The sequence below is a fragment of the Marmota marmota genome, unplaced genomic scaffold, assembly GCF_001458135.2.
Source record: "Marmota marmota marmota unplaced genomic scaffold, marMar, whole genome shotgun sequence".
NCBI classification, from domain to species: Eukaryota; Metazoa; Chordata; class Mammalia; order Rodentia; family Sciuridae; genus Marmota; species Marmota marmota.
The window spans coordinates 60,672,240-60,699,133 of NW_025999900.1; the positions used below are offsets into that span (position 1 = coordinate 60,672,240).

The window sequence follows — 26,894 nt, forward strand, 5'->3', positions numbered from 1 at the left end:
GGTTAGGCTTCTGGTTAAAGCAAAGGTATTTTAGAACTGTGTGTGGAATTCATTTGATTCATTTAAAAAATATACCCCAAAGTGATAATTTTCCCGGGGTAGTAGAAAATGCATATTTAAGCTTTAAATACAGCTGAAAACTTGATATTAGGATGGAGAGTGTTAACTTAGAAGAAAATTCAGTATTTTGGCTTTAGTTGAATTTATATTTTCTTAAAACAATGGATATAATAGTTAAAACAATTTAACACGTTAGTAATTTGAGTATTCTAAATTATGTTCTTTATCTGTTAATGTTTCTCATTAATAGAGTTTCTGATAGAAAATGAGAGTTTTGGAAAGGCAGTTTTTTGAGCTGAGGAACAGCTGGTTTAAACGTGTGTGTGTGTGTGTGTGTGTCTCTGTGTGTGTTTGGAGCTCGAGTAAACCTGGAACTTGAGGTGTTTTTTAAATAGATTTATTTATTCATTCATTCATTCATTCATTCATTCATTCATGGTTCTGAGGATCGAACCCAGGGCCTCGTCCGTGCTAGGCGAGCGCTCCATCGTTGAGCCACAACCCCCTAGCCCCTTGAGGTTTTTTGAAAATTGTGAAACCAGAGTATTGTTTCTGTTACTAGTGATTCTATTGTTTTTGTTTCCAGAAGAGGATTTTTTTTTTTTTAATCCAGGGGCACTTAAGCACTGAGCCACATCGCCAGCCCCCCTTTTTACTTTAAGACTGCATCTTGCTAAGTTGCTGAGGCTGGCTTTGAACTTATGATCCTCCTGCCTTCAGCCTCCTGAGCTACATCCCCAGTCCTTTCCATTTTTATGGTTTGAGATTCCATTTCTCTTTCGGTAAGGCTGGTGTCATACTGGGATCCTCTTGCCTCAGCTTCTCCAGTAGCTGGGATTACAGGTGTGTGTTACCCTGCACAGTGATTTTTACTTTAGATGGCTACTTTGTTTGCCATCTAATACTTCTAAGATTTAGTTAAAAAAAAAAAAAGATTTTGCAATTGAAAATTGTATTAGTAAAAATATCTTTGCTTTAACTAGAAGCCTAACCATGGATTCCTCAGTTGTATAACTATCATAATGAAAGTATTAGAAACTCAGAGAATATTAGTACAAAAAAACTAAACAGTGGTATTCAGTTTGAATGTCTAATACTGGAAATCTTAAAAAAGGCTTAATTCTATGACCTGAATTATCTTGTTACAGTTATCGTAATAGCTATAAACATACTAATGTCTAGAAGTGTAGCCATAGGTAGTTTCTAACCCACAGGTGACCATTTAAATAAAAATTAACCAAAATTAGACATTCATGTTCTTAATCACACTATCTACATTTATGTACTCAATAGTGGCTACTGTATTGGTTGGTGCAAGAGTAGAATGTTATGTCCTTGCCAAAAGTTGTTTTGGAGAGGTGTTTGTCCAGAAGATTTGTGTCTTTACTGGAGAAGTTCAAAGTTCAATATTCTAAGATTGTTTCTCTCTAAATTCTTTGTAGGCCTATTTCTACACACATCTTGCTGGCTTATTTTATTTTAAAATTTGATTTTTTTAACTTATTTTTTTGGGGGGGATACCAGGTGTTTAACTACCTAGCTACATCCCCAGCCCATTTTATTTTTCGAGACAGGTTTGCTTAGGGCCTCGCTAAATTGATAAGTTTGAGACTTCAAGTCGCTGCAATTACTGTGCCCGTTATTTATTTTTTTAATTTCTTTTTTCTAGATCAGTCAATCTACCCACCTACCTTTCTTTTTTTAATTTTGAGACCACGTCTTACTAAATTTTTAGACAGGGTTGGTGAAACTGGCCTTGAACTTTTGATCCTCTTATCTTAGCCTCCCAAGTCACTTGAGATTACAGATGTGAGCCAGCATGCCCAGTTTGTGGCTTGTTTTAAATAATCAGGCCAGCATTACAATTAGGTTTTCTCATTATCTAAGTACAGCAAAACAAAGGCTTTCTTTACTTCTTAAAAACATTAACAGTTGCTGGATATGGTGGCACCAGCCTGTAATCCCAGAGACTTGAGATCTGAGGGAGGAGGATGGCAAGTTCAAAGCCAGCCTGGGAAAACTAACACAACCCCATCTCAAACTAAAAATGGTTGGGATGTAGCATATAGCTCTGTTGGCTTGGGTTCAATCCCTAGTATTAACCCAACCTGCCCACCCCCCAAAAATCAATTCACATATAACTTGTCTGTTTTCTAACATGATGGTTACAAATGTCCTTGAAAAACAAAGAATTCCTTGAATCTTTTTATTTTATTTATTTTTAATTTGGTGGGGGATAGTTATAGATGGACCGAATGCCTTTATTTATTTTTATCTGGTGCTGAGGATTGAACCCAGTGCCTCACACATACTAGGCAAGTGTTCTGCCACTGAGCTACAGTCCCAGCCTATGAATCTTTTTATTTTAATGACCTTTATGGTTTTATTTTCAGTTCTAGGATTGTATAATGCTTCATTCTATAAAATAAATGTTCCTGAACCATTAGAATTCCCCTTTAGAAAGTTTTTTGAATGTAAGTAACACTAGATCTATGTTATTTATATTTTTGGAGAGGTGAGGGAGTCATTTCCTACTTTCTGATTCTGAATAGAGACTTTATTACCAAGGAATTAAAAATTAAGAAGCTAGGCCTGGTGGCACACGCCTGTAATCCCAAGGGCTTGAGAGGCTGAGGCAGGAAGATCTTGAGTTTAGAGCCAGCCTCATGGACTTAGTAAGAGGCCCTAAGCAACTCAGTAGGACCCTTTATCTAAATAAAATATAAAAAGGGCCGGGGATGTGGCTTAGTAGTTAAGTGCCCCTGGGTTCAATCCTAGGTACCACCAAAATAATAATAATAATAATAATAGTAATAGTAATAGTAATAATAATAATAGTAAAATTTTCTTAAATAAATTAATTTTATTAAATAAAATAAAAAGAAATACTGATTGATTTAGCACTTATTAAAAGAAAATCCCCCCTCCCCAGTAGTAGTGATTGAACCCAGCAGTGTTTTATAACTAAACATCACCCCTACTTCTGAACTATATCCCCAGACCGCTATTGGAAATCATAATTTTTTAAAATTCCTGAACTACTGTTTACCAATATTGCCTTTCAAGTCACTGTTAATATGGTAAAATTATACTCTAATCTTCTATTAGATTTTTGGTTTAGTCATTGAATATAATAATCTTTTCCATTGAACAATTAGAATATGTTTTTATATCCTAATATTACTGAATTATCTTATATAGAATCTTTGTCATGAAATAAAAATCCTGATTCTAACATTGCTCCTGTGGAACTACATGATCTCCTTTATTAGTGTTTTTTAGAAATGTGGCAAAATTCAAAAATAGTATGGGTCTTTACCAAAGAACACTTTTCTGTTCAAAGCTGGTTGAATCCCAAATCAGATTTATCTGTGAAAGGCTGGCTGACTTTTTTTTTTTTTAAGAACTTACAAATAAGTATGTTTGACTACTCTATACATTTGAACTGTAATCTTTTTTTTAATACTTTTTAGTTTTAGGTGGACACAATATCTTTATATTTATGTGGTGCTGAGGATTGAATCCAATGCCTCATGCATGCTAGGCGAGCACCTACCACTGAGCCACAACCTCAGCCCTGCTAATCTTGAGTTTTGGGTTTTGCTTTTAATACAGAGTCCTCCACTATTACTCAAAGCTGACCTTAAACTTCCAGGCTCAAATGAGCTTCCTGCTTAAGCCTCCTGGGTAGCTGGGATTTTAGGCATGCACTACCACACTTTTTTTAAAAATTACATTTAAAATAGTTTCCCTTTTGTTTCACTGATTACCATTTTTTGTTTCAACAGAATCTTCCACAATCTGTAATTGAAAATGTTGGAGGAAAAATTTTTACGTTTGGATCTTACAGATTAGGAGTACATACAAAAGGTAAAAAAAATAGTAGTTGTTTTTTTTATTTTGAAGAATGCATTTTTTATTTCTTAAAATTTATGATACAGAAATTTTATTTCTTAAAATTTGTGTCAGTTACTTGTGAATCTTGTAAGCTTAGGTTTTTCATGGAAGAAAGAGTCTTAAAGGGATCTAAAGACTAAAAATGTAAAATAATACCTTCATGTCTGTTCTAATGTAGTACTAAAATTAAGTAAAATTAAAATACAGGTCCAGTTGAAATTAGCTATGTTTTATATGTTGAATAGCTACATTGAGCCAATGGCTACTACTCTATTGGAAAGTGCTGACAGAGGCCATTTTTCCACAGAGGAATTTTATTTTTTTATTTTTTGTACCGGAGGTTGTCTTTCAACCAGTGTACTTTCCCACTGATATACATCCCTAGTTCTTTTTATTCTTTATTTTGAGACAGGTTCTCATGAGTTGAGGCTGGCTTTGAACTTGTGATCCTTTAGCTTCAGCCTCCTGAGAGGCTGGGATTACAGTGTGAACCACTGCACCCAGTGCTGTTTGTCTATTAGATAGATGCATGACCAATATTGCTATTATTTTTTTCTATAGTATGTCACTCCAAATATTGCTATTATTTTTTTCTATAGTAAAAACACTCCAAATAGTTTATCATTAAACATTAAACAAACTGATATGTATCCATGGCTTTTTTTTTTTTTAACTGGGGATTGAACCCAGGGTGCTTTTTCACTGAGCTACATCCCAGCCCTTTTTAATTTTTTATTTTGAGATAGCGTCTTGCTAAGTTGCTCAGGCTGGTCTTGAACTTGCAGTCTTCTTGCCTCAGCCTTTTATGTTGCTGGGATTACAGGCATGCGCTACTGTACCTGGCGTATCCATATCTTTTTTTTCTAGTTGTAGATGGACACAATACTTTTATTTATTTTTATGTGGTGATGAAGCTAGAATTCAGTGTCTCACATGTGCTGGGCAGGTGTTCTACTACTAAACCACAACCCCAGCATGTATCCATATCTATTGATAATTACTGAATATTTTCTTATTTATATTTATTTTCTCTGTGCAATACCCAATAAAAATGTTACCATGGCTAAGGACATTTATTGAATTCTGTTTACCAGGCACTGAGTTAAGTGCTTAATATTCATTATCTTATTTATTCCTCACAGTACTTTTGTTTTCATATTATAGGTAGTCTAAGACTTAAATAGGCAAAAGAACTTGAGCAGTTTTTCTTAGCTATGTACTGGTAGAACCAATAAAATAGAGCTCACACAGTCTGGGATATATCCCCATTAATATCTGACCTCTGTTTTAAGAGTATCTGCCATTTCTCTGTATAGTGGTATTCTCTTTTCCAATTTTCCACAGTAACAATAGATTCGTTTCTGATGTGTCCTGTGTACTATATACCACTTTTCTCCTTTGTGAATAATGTGCTAAATATAAATAGCCTCTAGAGAGTGCCTTAACATCTCATCTTTTAGAAAAATGGCTGTGTTGACCAACTTCCACCTTGCCCTCTCTCTTTTATGACTCAGATTATTGATTTGTTATCCTCCTTTTTCATATGGGAGCCAGTAGACACCTATCATAGAGTGTTTAGAGAGTCACTGTTTAACTTATGAACATGGTTGGACTCATGACATCAAGGCATTGGATTTTGTATTTCAGTAATTCCCTCTCTTTATCCTGAAAGTTCTGTCACCGTTTCCTGGATTATTTGGGCCCACTGTATATATTACAGCATGCTTTAGGAACAAATAGTCCCTATTATTTAGAACTCATTTTTCCTCTAGTGACTGATGTTTCTTTTAAAATTTTTTTAGATGTTGATGGACCTTCATTTTATTCATTTATTTATATGTAGTGCTGAGATTCGAACTCAGTGCCTCACACATGATAGGCAAGTGCTCTACTACTGAGCCCCAACCCCAGTGTTGACTGATAATTTTTAATAAGGAGTGATTTTTTTTTTTTAAGAGCTTGCCAGTATAATGTTAAACAGTTACTATCCATCAAATACTGCCTCAAAAAGGTGGAAAATAATTTTCTTGTAGTACTAATTAGTGGTTGATGGGATTTTTTTTTAGGTGCCGACATTGATGCATTGTGTGTTGCACCAAGACACGTTGATCGAAGTGACTTTTTCACCTCGTTCTATGATAAATTGAAATTACAAGAAGAAGTTAAAGACTTAAGAGTATGTAAATGTTTGGGGTGAGAGGAAGGAGTTATAAAATTTTATTTAGTCTTTTGAGTGAATTTTATGGTAGAGTCATCATGTATTGAGCTGTTACAATTGACCATGCTATTTGAAGCACTGAAAATGTGTTTGCATTTTATTCTTTACAGTATGCTAAAGTCATATATATGTAAGATGTACATGATGTTTTAATCATTAGAAAATAGAGGCAAGCAAAATAAATATTAGATAATCAGACTACAACCACACATCTGATGAAATAGCAGAAATCAAGGATTTAAACCCTGGAGCCTAGAGAGTCTTAAAGCTAATTGCTGAGAACTTACTTTGTGCCAGGTGTCATGCTAAATTACGTTTAAGCAATTTCAATTAAATTGAAACAATTGTTTAAGACAGTTATGTTTGCAATTTCATGTAAATTTTCACATTTATTTAAAAGTACTAAAGTGCAGTTTTAGAGACTAACTTTTTTTTTTTTCCTTACAGGCTGTTGAAGAGGCCTTTGTACCAGTTATCAAACTCTGTTTTGATGGGATAGAGGTAAGGTGTTATGCAAATGGACAGTTCTTGATATGTGGTGTTACTGAACTTGACAGTGTAGGTTAAAAAGTTGATATGGTTATTATTTTACTTTCTGCAGTACTGGGAATTATCTCAGGCAGTCTACCACTGAGCTACATGCCCAACCCTTTTTTAATTTTTAAATTTTGGACAGGGTTTCACTTAAGTTTCTGAACCTATCCTGAAACTTGTGATCCTCTTGCCTCAGTCTCCCAAGAAGCTGGTACTAAGGTGTGTACTGCCACGCTTCATTCGTGAATTGGTTGAAGATTAATGCCAAGTTTTTTTTTTTTGTTTTGTTTTGTTTTTTAATGGAAGTGACAGCCGGCCATGGTGGCTCACACTTGTAATCCTAGCAGCTTGGGGAAGCCAGGGCTGGAGGATTGCAGGCTTGAAGCCAACCTCATCAACTTAGTGAGGCTCTAAGCAACCTAGTAAGACCCTGTCTCAAAAAATAAAAAGGGCTGGGGATGTTGCTCAGTGGTTAAGCACCCTTGTTCACTCCCTAGCGCACGCTTACACACACACACACACACACACAGGAGTGACTCACATGTTTAGATTATGTATCTGTCTGTCTGTGGTACCAGGGATTTAACCCAGCCCCGCCCCCTCCTCCCCCCTTTTTTTGAGACAGGGTCTCATGTTGGTTTTTTTTTTTTTTTTTTTTTTTGATGGGTGGTGGTGGTGCTGGGGATTGAACCTGGGACTTTGTGCATGGGAGATAGCACTTTACCAACTGAGCTATATCTCCAGGGATCTCAATAGATTGCTTAGGGCATCACTGAATTACTGAGGCTGGCCTTGAGTTTGCCATTCTCCTGCCTCTTGGAATGACAGCCCTGCACACCTAACCATGCTGGCTAATTCTCATTTAAATGCCAAGTGTACCCAGGAGCTGAAACATGGGCAAATTTAAGACCAAGTGATACTACAAAGCGATTTCTTGGTAGTTTTTCATATGCAAATTTTATGTTGTTTTAGTTTCAATGAGGCAATAAAACTGTGGATTTGCAAATGGTACTTTGCCTTAACTTCCTTTAAATATTTAAAAAGTGGGGAGAAAAGTAAATTGATATGTATGTGTTGAAATATTTTCTGGTAGGATTTAGAGCTCAAGTTGTCCAAGATTGTGTACATTTCTTGCTGTTTTTTTGCAAATATGGTGGAAATAATTGGAACAAAGTAGGTGGTTAAACAAGTTTAGTTACTTTTTATGGTACTTTTACTGTGCAAATGATGCTAGAAAGTCTCTAATGTTAATGGTGAAGATAATAAAATTTTATAAGTGGAGTAATGATAACTTAATGGTTTTGCAAAAAATGGTAGTTTTTAGAATTGCATAAGATGCCAACTCTTAATCTTTTAAAAAAGTCAAACTAAAGGCTGGGGATATAGCTCCATTGGTAGAATGTTTGCCTTGCATGCACAAGGCCCTGGGTTTAATCCCCAGGAACACACACAAAATAAATAAGTCACATTCCTGTAATTGCATCTTGGAAGCCTAAGGTTTTAGAATCACAAGTTCAATGCCATCCTGAGCAATTTAGCCAGGCCCTGCCTTACATTTATTTAAAAGTAGGATATGCTGGGCCCTGGGTTCAATCTCTAGTAAACCAAAGAAAAAATTCAGTTGAATTCCTTAAGCTTTTCAGAATTAGATCTAACTCTGGGTCTTTTAAGCTGGGTTATCCCTAGTGTGCGTGCATGCGTGTGTGTGTGTGTGTGTGTGTATGTGTGTGTGTTACTCAAAACTAAAATTTGAAGCTGGGTACAGTGACACATAGTTTTAATCTCAGCTACTTGGGAGGCTGAGATAGGAGGATTGCAAGTTCCAGGCCAACCAGAGATTTTCTCAAAAACTTTTTAAAAAAGAACTGAAGATGTAGCTCAGTGATATCACATAGCTTCCCTGGGGATTAATCCCCAATACTAGTAAGTAAGTACATAAATAAATAAATAAAATGAGAAGAAAACAAAATAATACTGTAATATGGACATATGAATTCTTCCATTTAAGGCAGTCTTTATTGGTAGGTATTTTTGAGATAAGTATAAAGATATTTGTTCTTTTTAGCACTGGTGACAGTTCATACAAATAAAGAATTTTAAATAACTTCATAATATGCATTTAGCAAGCCTAGTAACTCAGATTTATTAATATAATTAAATGATAATTAGGTATTTGTACAAGTTGCATTTCATATTACCATGATTTAACATCTAGTTAAAATACGTATGATATGCTGGGCACAGTCATGCATGTTTGTAATCGTAGCACCCCATGAGGCTGAGCTACTAGGATCACAAGTTGCAAACCAGTGTGGGAAACTTAGACCAGTATCAAAATAAAAAGGACTGGGGATTTAACTGAGTAGTAGAGTACCTCAGAGTTCAGTCCCCAGTGTTGCAAAACCCCCCAGAACCTATAACATTAATTAATATATTACTGTTAGGTTTGTTAATTGATGATGCTGGCATTAAGTAGAAGTATTTTTTTACCAAAATGCTTTAAAAGTAGTTTGACAGATATGGAATGTTAAGTTTTGTTTTTATTTTAGATTGATATTTTGTTTGCAAGATTAGCACTGCAGACTATTCCAGAAGATTTGGACCTACGAGATGACAGTCTGCTTAAAAATTTAGATATAAGATGTATAAGAAGTCTTAATGGTATGTCAAAAAGCCTTATCTCCTTTTGCTTAGTTGGAGTTGTTATCAAATATTTAGTTGTTTTTAAACCTTTAATGAAACATTTATAGCCATTTTGTTAATTCATAGTGATTACAAATGTGCTTTACTTAATAGATTACAGAGAAGTGGCTGATAGTTTTACTCATTGGTTCCTTATTCTGTTATTTATTTTCTTGTAAGCTAAGAAATACTGAGATTTGTACTTTTGCTAGAAATTTAGATTTTACTGTGTGACCCTAATTAATTTTGATCCTGATATCCTTTTGTAATGGTATCAGTTAAATTTTAAAAGATTATTTTTTTAAAAATTTATACATAAGACTTTTGGACAACAACTGTTAGAAACTTAAGTGGACTGAATTCTTCTCAGTGTATCTAGACAGGGAAAAAAATTTAATTATGAGTTGCAGTTTGATATTAGGAAGATTAGTTCAATTTATTTGGCTTACAGCATTGCTTGTGGTAGGAGATAAATGTTTCAACTTTCTTGTTTTGTCTTTTTATTGAATTAAGCTTATTGGCTGTACCAAATCAAAGTTTCTGCTCAATTTGTTATCAGTCTCAGAAAATTTAGAATTGGTGTTACCATTCAGCCTTTGATGATTTCATGTTCTGTTTTTTCACTCCTATCAATCAGGTTGCAGGGTAACCGATGAAATTTTACACCTAGTACCAAACATTGACAACTTCAGGTTAACTCTGAGAGCTATCAAACTGTGGGCCAAACGTGAGTTCAGAATTTGTTGGCTAGCTTATTACAAACATTTAAACATGTGTTCAACACTAACTTCTCTTTTTGCTTTTCCCTTATCAACAGGCCACAACATCTATTCCAATATATTAGGTTTCCTCGGTGGTGTTTCCTGGGCTATGCTAGTAGCAAGAACTTGCCAGCTTTATCCAAATGCAATAGCATCAACTCTTGTACATAAATTTTTCTTGGTATTTTCTAAATGGTATGTGTTTAGATTATATTAAAATAAAATTGATTGTAGACACTGAAGTTTAGTCTTATTTCTATGACATTTCTGCAGCTGGTTTCAGATTCAAATTTTAGTTCGTGAAATAGTCATTTAGATAGCCTTGGATATCACAATGAATATTATGGCAAACTTGAACTCCATTTCTTTTCCCTAGCTTTGCCAGGATAGTAAGTCATATTCTATTTGTACTTAACTTGCATAATCCTACCCTCCAAATAAACTGAATTTTAGCTGTAGCTTTTGCTAAAATCCAATTTATTAATAGGTTGGCATATATGTTAACATTTGGATAAAACTTCTACATACAACTTTTCACTTTTTGAATGTTTTTGAATACATACACCATTAATATTTGATTTTTTTTCATTGAGCTATTTGTTTATTTTTGGCAAAATATTAAAGATGCCAATTGTGTAAAAAATGTAAAGAATAACCTTATGTATAATGAACAAATTAACGCTCATGTATTAATGAATTAGTGCTTGGACAAAAGCAGTATCTGAATCATTAATATTGGGGAGTTTTTTTTCCCCACCTCATTTCAAGATGTCCACATTTGTCAACAATGGTTTCATTTAAGAAAATTAAGATTATTGCCATTTCAGAATAGTTACTTTGGTCCCAAAGATGAGGATTGTTGGGTTTTAATCAGATTTCCCTCAGATTTAAATCTTCCTAGTTTCTGCCAACTCATACCCATCCAACATTGCAAAAGACATTATTGTTTTCTAGTGATTTTGTAAAAATCAAGAGTTTTTGGAGACTTTAGAATCAAGTCACACTTTCTAATACACATTCTGCTATTTTGGGATTTGATAGCACATTTTAATTACATATAATAAGATATGATAAGATTAAAGAATGTTTTTTAAGGCTACACATACATAAATGTTTTCAAGAAGCTAACCTTGCTATTAAGGAAGGGGGCAGATGTTTTCCATTTTTAAATTTCTACTGTAAGGACTCTGCTAATTTTACTAAAGATTGCGTCCTGGAAACACTGTATTCACACCACAGACTTTTACTACATTTATTCATGTAACAACTTTTAAGTCATGAGATGGAGAAAATTTGTCTTAATTGTTATAATTATTCATACCCCATTGTCTATAATTGGAAGTAACTTTTTCTCTTTTTTCTTTGGATGGAACTAGTACGAAGACAGGATTTTTGTCTTTCAAAAGGGTTTATCCTGTTCAAGATTTAGGTGAAAGCATCAAATATCTTGCGGGTGCTTTTTAATTTACATGGTGCTTTATCAGTTCTTTTAAGAGAGAAGATATTTGACTTCAATTTGAAAAAGCTACCAAATGGTTTAATTTTATAGTTACAGAACTATTTCAAGTAGTCTTTACCATCAACAGAAAGGAATGAAAGGTTGTATATACCAAAATGAATGAAGAAGGATCACATTCACAAATGCTGTATGTTTAACAAAATACGTTTAGATGATAATATCCAATAGTCTTATCAAGTGCTACAATCTTTTTAAACAGGGAATGGCCAAATCCAGTGCTATTGAAACAGCCTGAAGAATGCAATCTTAATTTGCCTGTATGGGACCCAAGGGTTAGTGTATTATTTTTTCCCCTACAAATTCACACTGTGCAATAACAAGTAAAAGTCATCTGCATAAACTTCAGGGAGACCTCCCAGCATTTTATGTATGAGTGGACATGTCCTTATTACACTTTCTTCTAGATAACCTCATCTATAATTGTCCTCTGATGTGAGAAGCATAATGATGTACCCTGTAAACTACATTTAATTGTACATAGTTTTTAATACAAATTTCACTAACATTTTAATTTATATAGAACTACCTTGTAAGCAAAGTTGTATGGGCCTTTGTGCTTAAAAAAAGAAAAAAATAATAAAAGGATACTAAAAATCCCTGTTTTTTTTTTTTTATTTGATCTAAATATTTTGTTAAAAATGGGGTTATTGTAGGGAAACTGCTTAATGTTTACATGTGGTAGATAACTTCTAAGCAATATCATTCTAATAACAATGATGTAAATGTAAAAATTGTTTTAGATATTTCAGATTATAAAAACATGGTTGGGCTGAAGAAAGCTTCCGTTTTGTTTGGGGAGTTATGACATTACTGCTTACACATTTTAAATGTTAATAACATGAACTTTATTGATGAGAAATTTAGGTTTTCACTATGACTCTGGGTTTATGAAATTCTATTTTTCTGAATTAATTTGCTATCTTACTATTATACCAAAATTTTGTTTTTAATAAGTTCTGTTGAATTACATGAAGCTGTGTATTTCCAAACCTCGAGAAATTTAATTTTGGAGGATAGGAATTTACAGTTTCCTTTGTGGAAATAATGCCACTTACCATTATGTAAATTAGCAGTTATTAAATTATTCCCATATCTTAAAATGATATCAACAAGGACATTGTAGTTTCACTATGTGTTAGGAAGCCTTAAACTCCTTATAAATTAAGGGTATATTCAAAACTTAAGTTTCCGTCTTGTTTAAAATTAGTTTTATACAGAATAACTTTAGAGTATGACGTTTCATGAAAGTGTAATTGCGTGCACATCCCCATTTCTATTGTTGAATAAAGAAAAACTAAATATCAATATATTCCCAGTTAGAACTTTCTTTGCTTAAGCAGGCACATTATTTCTAATATGTTTGCCCAAATAGTCATGCCCATATGATTGAAACAAACCATTAGTTTAGACCAAATCCCTGATTCTGTAAGGAATTCCTTAAAAAACAGTGTCTCCTTTCATGGTTTTTCTTTCTCAACTCCAGCTGTGAATGAAATAAAATTTAATCATTGGTTCAGTTTAACAAGGGGTAAAAAGTCCAAGTATCTGTTGCATATGTACTTGAAGAAACTGATTGGCTGTTATTGTATGTAGGTAAACCCCAGTGATAGGTACCATCTTATGCCTATAATTACACCAGCATACCCACAGCAGAACTCCACGTACAATGTGTCCGTTTCAACACGGATGGTCATGGTTGAGGAGTTTAAACAAGGTAAGTGTTTATCCTTATGCTCTCCTTTATACGTGAAGGATTTACGTATCATTGTAGAACCAGTAGTTCGCTATAAAATTTAATTGAAGAAATCATTCACTGAAGTGGATTTTGGTGTTCATATTTGTTTAAGGTGTATATCAGAATTGACTAAAAAATTTAAATTTAGGTAATGTATTTTTTATTATGTTGGAAGATTAAGTAACACCTAAAACCAAATCTTTTGCTGCCCCTTTATAAGCTGACTTCATCCTATACTGTTACCTTGTGAAATTATAAATGATAAAATGCTTGTCCAGTGAGACTTGAGGGATGCTTAGGAAGCTGCTTACTCTTGGCAAATAGCTTTCAGAAGGATTGGGACCAAACCCCTCATTTTAGGGGAACTTAACCTTTTTGAATCCTAATTTTACTGTAAATTTAAAGTACTACCCACTGGCCTTTGAGAGAAGTAGCTAAAATGGGATTGTTTGGTTGACTGGAAGCAGTTGAGGAAGTAGTGAAAAACCTGTGAGTATCAGCTTTACCTTTAGAAGTTCAAAATTCTTTCCTTCAAGGGAAGATGCTTTTATTCCTTTAGAGAGAGCAGCTAACTTGAGTTTTAGAAATGTAAGGAACAAATTATGTGGACAACTTTTCTTCTCACATAACTCAGTGCTTTAGTTTTGTGAAAGTCATAATTAACATGCCATCTTAGAATAATGGTGCTTTACTTGAAACCTGGCTCTCAGAAAACAGGCCAACTTTTTTGAAAAATCTGTATATATGTAAGAATATGCTTATGAGCTATAAACTAAATCTTTTAAAATTTTCAGTTTTACAATTATAATGAATGCATGTGGTTATGTTTAAGATTATATAAAATTCTAGATTGTTAGACTGAAGCATGCAAACATTTTAATATGTTTTTAATTTAGGTCTTGCTATCACAGATGAAATTTTGCTGAGTAAGGCAGAGTGGTCCAAACTTTTTGAAGCTCCAAACTTCTTTCAAAAGTACAAGTATGTATTTTAAGGCATGTTGAACATGTTCTTTTAAGTAATGGTTTAATGGCAGCATATATGATACCTTTTTTTCATAGACTAATGTAGTTTTGGATTTCCCTTCCTCTCACTTAGGACATACCATTTTTTAGTAAACTGCTTATTATCTGTTTTTCAGTGTAATGTGTGGCCCCTAAAGTTTTGCTGCAGCAAGAGTTTGGTCATCCTATATTAACCCTGACCCAAATAGGAAATCCATATAGTTTGGCAAATTGGTGAACTGTTAACATCTGTAATTGAACTTATCAGAAAATGAAGTCTTTTTTATCTAATTCCGGAAACTTATTTATCACTAAAATTCTTTAGAACACAGACTTAGCTAATAAAATGCCAATATGTAGCCATTTTAGAGCACATTAGTAATATCCTACCAGTTCCCTCCCAGTGTTAATAGCCACTTTCAAGTCTTTATACAATTAGTTTTCTTGGGTCTAAATGGGTTTAATAATTTTTAGTACTGATTTGAATATAATGGTTCAATACCTTAGGTTAAAAGCTTCATTAAATTGTGTTGGTTTGGTGAAAACTGTTTCATAAACATTTTTTAAAACAAACAAACTACACGGACTTACACTTTTATTTGCCCTGAGCTGAAAATTTGCCAGAGTCCCCTTAATTTTTTTTAAATGCTTGAAACTTTCCTGATCATGTTGGATTGTGTTTTGTAATAATCTAAACAAGATTAATTGTTGCTATTTCCCCAATTAAAAAGAAGAATGATGACCTTCATGATGTCTCTGTGTTTTCTGTATCTTTTGAATGAAAAAGCAGTAATGGAACCAGCTTAATTATTACGTTCTGGGAGCACTATGTTGTTAGTAAAAATTTAAATAGTTTACTATTTAATAATCTTATTTTATTACACCCCATATATTGTGCTTTCCATTTGGCAGATAATTTTTGTTTTGTATTTTAGCTAATGTTGAGGAAGCCACCTTTGAACATGAAATAAATGTATGTACTGATAGTTTTTAAAACTACAATATGAGACAATTGTGTATAAGGAGAAAATCAATGATAATATCAGCATCTCTTAATTGCTGAGAACCAAGCATGAATTCTTTTCCTATCTAACTTATTTATGTGAGTAAGAGGTAGATGGGATTGAGTTCTTCAAAATATCTACTTAAGCTGTTTCTTTCATTTGAAAAAATTAACATCAAAATTGAACAAACCTTTCCATTGTTATTTCATTTGAATAAATTGACATTACTAGAACTTTGCTGCTTTTTTAAAAGCTTGCTTAGTATTTCTTTAAATTTTTTAAATCTTTATTATGTAGGTACAATAGTACCTGTAAAGTTTTTGATAAAAAGATTATTATTGCAGTGGTGCATGCCTGTATTCCTGCTGACATAAGGGACTGAGGCAAGACGATCATAAGTTCGAGGCCAGGCTCAGCAACTTAGGCCCTAAGCAACTTAATGAGACCCTGTCTCAAAGAATAAAAATTGCTATGATAATGCTCAGTGGTAAAGTCCCTCTGGGTTCCATTCCTAGTCCCCCCCCCACCAAAAAAAATCTTGAAGCAGTCAAATCCTTTGTAGGATATTTATAAAGACTTAAATAGGTGTGATGAAATACCACAAAGTTTATTTCAGGAAAATTTGTTTCACCTGAATATCCTGGGAAAATTAATTATTAAAAATAGTACATTGAGTTAATTTTATCTTTACCAAATTCCATTATATTTTTATGTCTTTTCCACAAATGTCCTCTTCAAGGTACAGTGATGATTATCCTTAGGCTTTTGGAGGTATTCACAGATTGAATTTAAATCATCTTTATATGAAATGCCTTGATGATTAGCTGTATGACTGAATTGAAATCCTTATTTTCTCCATGATTGAAAGTTGGTTAAGTATTATTTGAAGCATATCCTGAAGATATTGTTGTTTGGTAGGTGTAGAGTTCTATATATATCTTCCCTTCATTAGAGGGAGAAACTGTAGAGGGAATTTTGTTTGTCTTAAAAAGCAATCTAGGGCTGGGGATGTACCTCAGTTGTTAGAGTACTTGCCTGGCATGGACAATGCCCTGGGTTCAATCCCCAGCACCACAAAGGAAAAAAAAAAAAAGGCAGGCTAATCTTCTAAAAGAAAATAATGCCTACCTTGAGAGAAAGTTGTAATTTTCTGTAAAGACTTCTAAGAAAATATTTTCTGTATTTCCTCTTTAAGATATTAAACATAGCTATTAAGTAAGCTAGCAGTAAAGAAAATGTGAATACTTATGTGTATTGTTTCGCTGGGATGCAAGGAAGGAAAGCAATTAGGAAAGCCAGAGTAATTTTTAATGAAGTTGTATGTACACAATTATTTAGATTTTAACATTTGTTTAAACAATTTAAGATGATGAAATACAACTTTTGATTCTGAATACCTAAAGAGAATTGTTGAAGGATTTTTGACTAAGATTTTCATCAGTGTTCATATCTGAACTGTCATCTGTTTAAGTATTGAGATGAAATAGCAAGGGAACCATCCAAAAAGCTTTTTGTAAATAACTGTTAGGCGGTATAACAACTATATTTAAGTGTTCTTAGGCCTTTCCACATAGATTTAAAAAATTCATTCAGGATACATTTTCATAGTTAAATTTTTATTAGAAGCCATGTCTCTAAATTTTGGGAAAAGGTAATGGCTGTTGACTTTAAAGTGTGTCACGAAGGCATTTGAGACTGTTGATACATGTTGATTGTGAAACAGGATCAAAAATATTCTAGATTAGAATTGCTTTTTTTTTGTTTTCTATCAAAAACTCTGGTTTTTAAGATTTTTATGTAGGTTTAAAGAATGAATTTGGGATTTTGTTTATTGCTCCGGTGAGTGTTTTTCTAATGACTGATGTAAAATAATTGCAACTTATTTTTTATTAACCATTGTATTTCACACCAATTCAAATTTTGCATAAATTTGAGTAAAGAACATTTAACTTCATCATTAATACTTGAGTTAATCTTTTACATTTACATTGTACAGAGACGAAAAGACTCCCCTTTTTCAATAAGAATTAAAATTGAAGTCATAATCTATAAAACGCAGGAGGTAGGAAGTATCAAAATCAATTGGATTGCCAACAAAATTATGTTCAAATGGATTATCTATTATATCTTAGTAAATAGAGAACATGGTACTATACCATTTAGAAACTAGGTGATTTGGCCCTCTGCTGGGTGAAGCCAGCTAAGTTAAACTGATTTTGATGCTTTGTTGTCTGCTGTTCAGAGTTGCTACACTTGGGCAAAGGAACTCTTTCTTCATCTATCCTCCACCCGCTATTTTTTTTTTTTTAATCAGTTCACTCTTCTTTTTCTTCTTTTGTGGGGGAGAAAGGAGGTAACCGGGGATTGAACCCAGTGAGGTACATTCTTGGCCCTTTTTATGTTTTTTATTTTGAGAATAGGGTTTTGCTAAAGTTTTTTAGGACCTTGCTAAGTTGCCCAGACTGGCCTCAAACTTTGTATCTTCCTACCTCCTGAGTTGCTGGGGAAGGTTTGTACCTTGTGCATAGCTTAGTTGAATCTTTTTAATGGAAACCTAGATAATCTAGAAATCAGGTCAGAAATGAGGTTGTTAGGATTTTGTTTGAGTGTGAGTATTCTCTACATAAAATCCACAGATTTTAGTTATTATTTTAAATTTTTGCTAGGGAGCTTTTTGGTAAACTTTACTTTCATATATATTTACATGTATATGTGGATTTTTTAGTTATAGATGGACATAATACTTTTAATTTTGAATATTTAGTATTTTTATGTGGTGCTGTGGATCAAACCCCAGTTCCTCACACATGTAAGGCAAGTGCTCTACCACTGAGCCACAATTCCAGCTCCCAGATTTTAGTGTTTTTATGTGACTTTTAAAAATTTGTTCTATGTATTGGCTTGTTCCCAAATAATACTAAACTAATGGGAAAGGAAGTATTAAGTTTATGTATTTGGACTATATTTTTATGTAGTTGCATTCACATTTTCATATACTTATATCACAGACCTATTTTTATGTGTTTACATATGCACACCTCACTTTTGAATTACCTGCTACTTTTTTTTTTTTTTGTCAGAATGCCTTTATTTGTTTATTTTTATGTTGTGCTAAGGATCGAACCCAGTGCCTCACATATACTAGGCAAGCCCTCTGCCCCAGCCCCTACCTGTTACTTTTAAGTTTACTTCAAATTAATTTGCTTGAAATTTACAATATTTCTGCCACTAAGATAAGTACTGTTACCCCACTTTATAGATGATGTATGCAAGTTTTAGAACAGTCTAGGTTTACAGTATTTTTCAAATATATTGTGAGCATAATTAATAAAATAACTTATTGGGCTATTTTATGGTAGTATGGTTTAAAAAAATGCTTAAATTTGTTAGGCTTTCTTTAACCTTTGCTAAAATGTCCAGAAAGTGTTCTATTTCTTTGAAATTTGTTGATAGTGGTTGTTTTTTTTTTTTTTTCATATCAAAAGGATTTTAGATTTTTTGGAGAATAAAATGAAATTTTGGTTTACACTTTTAGTTTTATAACCAGTATTTATATTAGCTGTAAAATTTAACTTCTAGTGCTTACTAAATAAGTATTGGGGAAGGGCTTGTTTGACTGAACTTCTTTAGTTGGAGGAAAATGAATACTTTAGAGACATAAATAGTTTTGAAAAGATTAAAAAAGTAGACTTTGTTAGTGATGATATTTTCTGAAATAAAATATTTTCTCTATTTTGAGTGGGATTGAATTCTGGATAGAAATCAGCTTTCTTTTTGTGGCTCTCAGGATAATGATGTCTTTTTTTTTTATTGTCACAGAAGTTTATATTAAAGTCTTGGAGTCTGATTCAAATTATGCATTCTGTTTAATATAATTAAAAAGCCTGATATATTTGTTGTTATTTTGAAGTTACTATTGTATTATGGGTATTTAGTGATTATTTTTGTGGAGAAAGCCACTCTGCTTGTTTCTCCTAAAACATTTTCTTTTAGTAGTATATTTCAGTGAGCAGCTCTTTTATAGATTGAACGCTTCACTGGAATCATTGTGAAAAACTATCATTTAATGTTTATTCAGCTTCCTTGATTCAGCTGCTCTTTTTTGTCGTCATTCCTAAAAATCACTATTGTCTTTCAGAAAAATTAAAATCAAAATCATTTGTACTTAGAAATGTGTAGAGTTAGCTTCTGTAATTTTATTTGCATATTGAGATTGCAGGCCCCCCCCCCTTGGTAAATTGATGTTGATCTATAAATGTAATGAAACTTACTACATTATCGTTTTAATATCCAGAACAAAGTATGTAAATAAAATAAAAAGCATATTGTCTTTATCTTCAAAGGCATTATATTGTACTTCTAGCAAGTGCACCAACGGAAAAACAACGCCTAGAATGGTGAGTAATAAGATTAGACTTGACAGAAAAATAAACTTCAAAATGAATCAGTCCCAGAACACAGTAGGAGTTGGGAAGTCCTTAAAAAACATCAAGTTTGTTTGAGTTGTTTGCACATGGAGCTTTACTACTTCTGATGGAAGTGTAAGAATTAGAGAATCCATATGCAAATTACTTATTTTATAAAGATTTACATTTTTTAACTGTTGATTTATTAAAGATTTTTTTTTATATTTTAAGCTTTCTGTTTTTTCTTTAATTATTTGTTGGAATATCTTTTGTAACCTTCCCGATGTGGGTAAACTGTGCCATAGTTCTCTTTCTTCCTCAGTTCAGCATTTTTGGGAAGAGCCTAGGGTTTTTGCTTTTGAGTGTGGGTGGATAATTCATTCAGTTGAATTGCCTTTGTATGGATTTTAAGTTATGTGATCTTCATGTTCCTGTTTTACACAAGCATTTGATTTGTGCATTTGCTATTTTAAATAAAGTCAACCAAATCTTTCATTAATACTAAGTGACATTTGTTCAGGGTGGGCTTGGTGGAATCAAAAATTCGAATCTTGGTTGGAAGTTTGGAGAAGAATGAATTTATTACACTGGCTCATGTGAATCCCCAGTCATTTCCAGCACCCAAAGAAAATCCTGACAAGTAAGCACTCTTAATATAAAAGTACTCCATCCCTCTTTTATCTTTACTCATAGAAGTTTGACCTTGCAAGTATCTGATTTGTGATGGATTCTGGATCATTGGAAGGCATGTAAATAAAATCAGGCTCACATTTTCATTTAAGGTTCTTGAGTAGGTCAGTTGTTGGTTTGATTCTTGCTATTATTATGAGATTATAACTGTATTTTTTTAAAATTAGAGGATTATGGGAGTATTCATGATAAACTTTCAAAAAATAAATCAATTTTAAGAAGTAAGATTCATAGGAGGCTTAGGTAGGAGGATTGCAAGCCAACCTCAGCAAGGCTCTAAGCAAATTAGCAAGACCCTATCTCAAAATAAAAAAAAGGCTTGGGATTTGGTTCAGTAGTTGAGTGCACTTGGGTACAATTCCTACTACCAAGAAGAAGAGGGGGGAAAAAAAGACAAAAGATTGAGGTGAAAGAATTGTTAATATAGGATAATTATTCTGTAAACCCAGGGCCTTATGCATAGGATAATTATTCTGATGGATTGAATAGATTATTTTCCCTTTTGAAATCATGTAAAGAAGTTCTTTGAACATTTTACACATTTTTTGTCACTGCAATCTTAATTATTTAAAGATTGCATGTTTCATTCAGCAGATAAACCATTGGTTCATTGTTCAAAAGAAGCAGAGTCAACAACTTTTTCACTAATTATGCTGTAGTCAGATTTGCTTATGGCCTTTTTATATTGAATTTTAAAGTTTAAGAAATATATATTTTATGTTAAATTTTCACGTTCAGAAAATGTTTGTGCAGACTTTTCTAAAAAGCAGTATTCTTTCTTCCTCATTAATTAGAACATAGTATTTCTTTTGAGTCTAGTGCCTTTGGTCATCATTATTAAGAACATCATACAGGTCAGGCAAAGTGGTACAGGTTGTAATTCCAGCTATTCTGGAGGCTGAGGCAGGAGGAATGCAAGTCACAGGTCAACATGGGAAACTTAGCAAGACCCTGTTACAAAATTAAAAAGCTCAGTGGTAGAGTGCATATACAGAGAGTTTATTTGTCCTGGGAGTTGATTGTTTACATAGTTAAAAGAACATAGAAGACATGTTTGGGATAGAACTCTGAATGTAGACCTTAGTTTGCTCATACGTTTGTGTTATAAAATTTTCCTTGTGTTCTCCATGATGTTAACCAAGTGATAAATACATTTTCATGAATACTGATAATCAGTGGTAATGTTCTTTTTTACAGGGAAGAATTTCGCACAATGTGGGTGATTGGGTTAGTGTTTAAAAAAACAGAAAACTCTGAAAATCTCAGTGTTGATCTTACCTATGACATTCAGTCTTTCACAGATACAGGTATGTCTACTTGGATAATCAAGCATTCAAATTGCTTCCATTTTAAATTTATTGATGTACACAATAATTAGTGATATTGGGAATAACTTATAACCTGAGAATGTCACAGTGATCATAATGATCTTAATGGTTTTGGATTACTTTCAGTACTGTCTAATATATAATTGATTTTTTTTTCTTGTGACCTTAAAGTTAAATGGAATTACTTAAAATTTGATTTCTCCACAATTCTGTATGGAATTAGAAACAACCCGAATATTAGTTTTGTCTACAAAACTGACTATATCTGACTACTTTAATCATCTTGAACCTTAGAAATTGATGCAGTTGAACTTCTAGTAATCTGAAGACTTTTTTCTCACATGTTAAATGTAGATTGAAGTATTAATTCATAGGCAGGCAATAGAGTGATTATGTGTACATTTCAGTTTGACTTGTATCCTGAGATAAAGGGTAGTTTTATTTAACTTAAGACCAAACGATGGTGTGTGACCATTATGTAGATGTATAACTTTTTAGGGGGAATGGTGCATGTGCACAGGGACAACTGTACATCTTCCCTAAGGACTATTTCTGTTCTCTTTAAAGTATCCCTCCACCTTTGTTTTAAATAATAAGTGGCATTTTCATTTCTCCACTCTTGAGTTTTCCCTTGTGAACATTTAGGTTTAATATTAAATTTTTTTTTTTTTTGCCTACTTACTAAAGAAGGAAAGAGATTGGTGGCAGTTTGCTAAAACGCCAGTATCATACACTGATTCCAATGTAAAAGAGAAAGAAAGGGACTATTGTACTATGTTCCTTTAATCTGTGGTTTCACTTTTGTTACTCTAGGTCCACTGTGATTCATAAATATTAAATGGGAAATTCCAGAAATGAGCAGTTGACAAGTTTTAGATTGCATATTGCTGAGAAGCATGACATCTTGTGCCCTCCTACTTTTTTCTGCTTAAGAGGCAAATTATCTCTTTGTCTAGCATATCCACATTGTGTACACTAACCATCTGTTAGTCAACTTAGTAGCCACTTAGGTTATCAGTTGCCATATTGAAGTGTTTGTATTCAAGTAACCTTTACATGGTAGCCTAATGCTACATCACAAAGACTGATTCATTCATGTTTGACCTCTTATTCCTTATGAGAAGAAAAAGGCAAGTACGGTAAATTGGTAAATTAATATACTTTGATAGACCACATTTGTATAATTTTTATTACAATATGTTGTTATAATTGTTCTTTTTTATTGGTTCTTTTTGTTAACCTCTTATTGGGCTTAATTATGTATGTGTGGGAAAAACAAAGTATATATGGATATGGGGTTCAGTACATATGGTTTCAGCCATCCACTGGTTTTTTTTTTTTTTTTAACATACCTGCTTGTGGATAAAGGTTGACTGTGTGTGCATTTCAGTATGTAAATGCTCAGATACAGTGACACTAGAAGACATATTTAAGAAAAGTCAGATGATTATACTTTATGTAGAATCACTGGCAGTGCTGTATCTGGGAATTCTGACTGACATGGGTGTTGTTTGTGGTTATTCTGATTGATGTTCAGCAGTGTTGAAATTTGTAACAAGATAGAAATAAAAGTTGGAAATAATGCAAAAATTTCCATGTTTTTTGGTTTTGTTTTTTTGTGCTTGGGTTGAACCCAGGGCCTTATGCATGCTAGTCATGCACTCTGCCCCTGGGCTATATGCTTATTAACCCAGTGATCTAATTTTTGGTATACATAGTGGTTGTGCTGTAAGCAGTTACGTGTTAAAAAACTTTTTTTTTTTTTAAGTAAAACTGAATCACTTTCTTGATTCAAATAATTAGTAGATTTCCATCTTTAGAAATGGTGATGTAACATGTTACAGTTCTCTGGGTGGAACAGTCTACATTAAAGGATGTAACTTAATCACTGTGACAAAATGAAAACATCCCTAGATGGTTTTAAGATGTCATTTGTAGGACATTATTCCTCCTCCTGCCAGTAAAAGTAAAAGTAAAAGTTTTGATGCCCACCTAATCTGTTTGTGAAAAAACAAGGTATGCACACATGCTTGAATTAGTAAATTTATTTTGTACATTGCATTCAAATTAAGCTGTTTATTAAAGATCTTAATGAATCAACTAGGTTTCAAGGATCTTTTGGGTGTTTATAAAAGGGAATACTTACTTCTGTTATTGAAAATTTTTAATGTAATGTTTTTTTTAATAACAAATTAACATGTTCATGGCAGATTTTCATCCTTAATTCCTCCCAGCTTTTTTTTCAAGACATTGGAGACATCTGATGCCTCTTTTTCCTCTACTTAGTTTTTTTTTTTAATTATATTTAATTATTTATTTATTTGGCGGACACAACATCTTTGTTTGTATGTGGTGCTGAGGATCAAACCCGGGCCACATGCATGCCAGGCGAGCGCGCTACCGGTTGAGCCACATCTCCAGCCCCTCTACTTAGTTTTTTGATGATTCTTTCAGAATACATGAAGAATCCTGCTACTTACTGCTTTTTCTAGTACTTACTGCTAGTTCAAGCTGCAGCTATTGCTCTGTAGGATTACTACCCTTGCCTCAGCTTTTTTGTTCTGCCTTGCCCACCTTACTATTTTCATTTAGCGCTCAAATGGTATTTTTAAGACAGAATCATGTGTTGCCTGGCCACCAATGTCATGCAGAATTAAGTCTTAAGTCCTAAACTGATGTTCGTAAATTATGCGATCTTCTCATTATTCCTCTTTTTTGACCTCATCTTCTATTATAAGTTCATAATCCTTTGTCCATTTGTCTGGGTCCACAAAAGTAATAAAATCATTGCATAAGATCCCAGCAGCCTGGAGCACTTGGTAATCACAACATTTTGCAGGGAACCATTGCTATTCACATTAGCAAAAATAAAGGCCAAGTAGCTATAAAGAGTTAAGATTAGAGTTTGTTTCTAGATGAGTTTTGATGTCAGTCTTTAGAAAGAAAGCCTTCTGTGTTGGGAGTTATTTGCAGAGGAGGGATTATGGAGTTCCACTTCTCCTCTTTTCCTTTTGTCTTTTTTGTTATTCCTGGAACATTCTATGCATGTTCTCCTGCTCAGGGAATGTGGTTTGTGATGTTTGCTTTCCCTGAAATGCCATTCTACTAGGTACTCTTAATCTTCAGTCAATGTTACTAAGTTTCCAGGCTCAGCATCCTGTCCTGTTCCTTGTTCAGTTTTTCTACATAGTACTTACGTCCACCAGGCACAAAATATATCTTACATATTTCCTGTTTATTCCCTACACCTGTAGCATGTTGACTCTGATTCTCTTTTGGTCTCCTTTCTTTACTGTTATCTCCAGTGTGTGCAACATTGTGAGTGAGGTCTCAGTATAGATGCTTAATGAGTATTTGTCATATGACTTACTAAATATTTTGATTATTCTGTGGCCCTAGGACCTAAATAATTTGGATTTATTTCTTTGTAGCATTTTCTTTTTATATCTGTGACCTGTTATTGATTTATTTTTATAATAAAAAACATGTCATTACTTAAAATTTTATCTTGCAGATTCTTGTAAAGTATCTTACCTTGGAACCATTTAACAAAGAAAATAGTTTAATAAGTTTGACTTTTATTTTGTTGCGTGGGTTACATACTGAGAGTGAAAATTTAATTATACTGGTAGCAAAAGGGTATGGGTTTTTTTTCTTCAATTCTGGTGTTTTCTTAAAAGAGTTACTATGCTGGAAGATTTAATGTACTTAGTGCTTTTATTCATTATGTGTACCTTACAGAAAAGAATTTTCCTGGACAATGAATTTTGTCAGATTAGGGACAGGTCTTGATCTGATAATTTTATACACATGCAGTATTGATGGGAAAAAAGATTCCTACTTAGAATACTTTCCCCTGAGTGAGTTTAAACCTGACTTTAAAAAAAATGTTTCTGTTTCTTGTAACAATTTCTAATTGTGTAGTTTATAGGCAAGCAATAAACAGCAAGATGTTTGAGGTGGATATGAAAATTGCTGCAATGCATGTAAAAAGAAAGCAACTCCATCAACTACTACCTAATCATGTGCTTCAGAAAAAGAAAAAGGTAAATTTAGAAAGTACTTACAACAGCATTACTAACATAATGTTTTGTGCATCCAGCCTGAAAGTATTTCAGAATTTAGATGTAGTTAATAGATCATATTTGAAATAGGTGACAGCATTAAAAAAAAAAATCTGTTAATGTGGAGCAACTCCATTCATGTGAAATCTTACTCAAATCAGTTTTCTTGGATACACTTGCCTCAGACTTCAGAGAGATAAGTGGTAATGCTGCATATTCTTATTTTTATACATCCAGATTCTCTTCTTTTATAAAGTCTTTTATTATCCATTTAAAGTCCTACATCAGTGTCTCAATTCCTTTTCTTTTAAAGTGAACCATGTTAAATTAGTCAAGTTATGTGGACTAAGAAATTGTATTTTTTTCCCGCAGCACTTGCTCAATCTATTTATTTAATGGGAAGCAAGAAATTGTATATTTTTATTTTGGTAAGTGTAGAACAATAAAAGTACATGTATATTACTTAAAAATTATAAGTTATTGGTTATAAAGGAGATCATACCACCAGAGGTTAAATTTTTGCAGTATGTTGTGGGGTTTATTTTTCCTTTTGACTAACTTGGAGCCATTTTTTTCCTTCTTTGGACTTATAGCACGTATTTTAGAATTTTAGATAACAAGCATGATAACAATTTTATTTTTTTTTAAAGTGGTTCCAAAAATAGATGGCTTACCAGGTGTGATGGTGCACGCCTATAATCTTGGCAGCTTGGAGGGTGAGGCAGGAGGATTTCGAGATCAAAATCAGCCTCAGCAACTTTGTGACGCTCTAAACAACTTATCGAGACTCTGTCTTTACATAAAAATATAAAAAAAGGTTGGAATGTCCTTACTGGTTAAGTGCTCTTGGGTTCGATCCTGGGTGCCAAAGGGAAAAAAAAGATGGCTCATTTCTACAGTGGAATCACTTATAGTTTCACTGCAGTGAAAATAAATGATATGGAGAATCACATGTTAATAAAAAGGATGCAGATGAATCTGTACAGCATGCT

General features: G+C 33.2%; 1 protein-coding gene across 7 annotated transcripts in view; it reads left to right on the top strand.

Moving 5' to 3' along the window:
• The window catches only part of Papola (poly(A) polymerase alpha), a 61,827-nt gene that overhangs the window by 17,216 nt on the left and 17,717 nt on the right, over positions 1–26,894 (top strand). For 5 of the 7 annotated variants that reach the window (XM_048799296.1, XM_048799298.1, XM_048799297.1 and 2 more), the window contains exons 4-16: positions 3,849–3,930; positions 6,024–6,133; positions 6,623–6,676; positions 9,259–9,370; positions 10,029–10,118; positions 10,209–10,347; positions 11,871–11,943; positions 13,265–13,385; positions 14,303–14,387; positions 19,758–19,811; positions 20,341–20,460; positions 21,708–21,817; positions 25,763–25,884. In XM_048799296.1, coding sequence (XP_048655253.1) covers positions 3,849–3,930; positions 6,024–6,133; positions 6,623–6,676; positions 9,259–9,370; positions 10,029–10,118; positions 10,209–10,347; positions 11,871–11,943; positions 13,265–13,385; positions 14,303–14,387; positions 19,758–19,811; positions 20,341–20,460; positions 21,708–21,817; positions 25,763–25,884 — 1,272 coding nt within the window. Of the gene's footprint in view, positions 1–3,848; positions 3,931–6,023; positions 6,151–6,622; positions 6,677–9,258; positions 9,371–10,028; positions 10,119–10,208; positions 10,348–11,870; positions 11,944–13,264; positions 13,386–14,302; positions 14,388–19,757; positions 19,812–20,340; positions 20,461–21,707; positions 21,818–25,762; positions 25,885–26,894 lie in introns of those variants that run through there. The other 2 variants (XM_048799303.1, XM_048799301.1) reach the window with 2 other exon arrangements.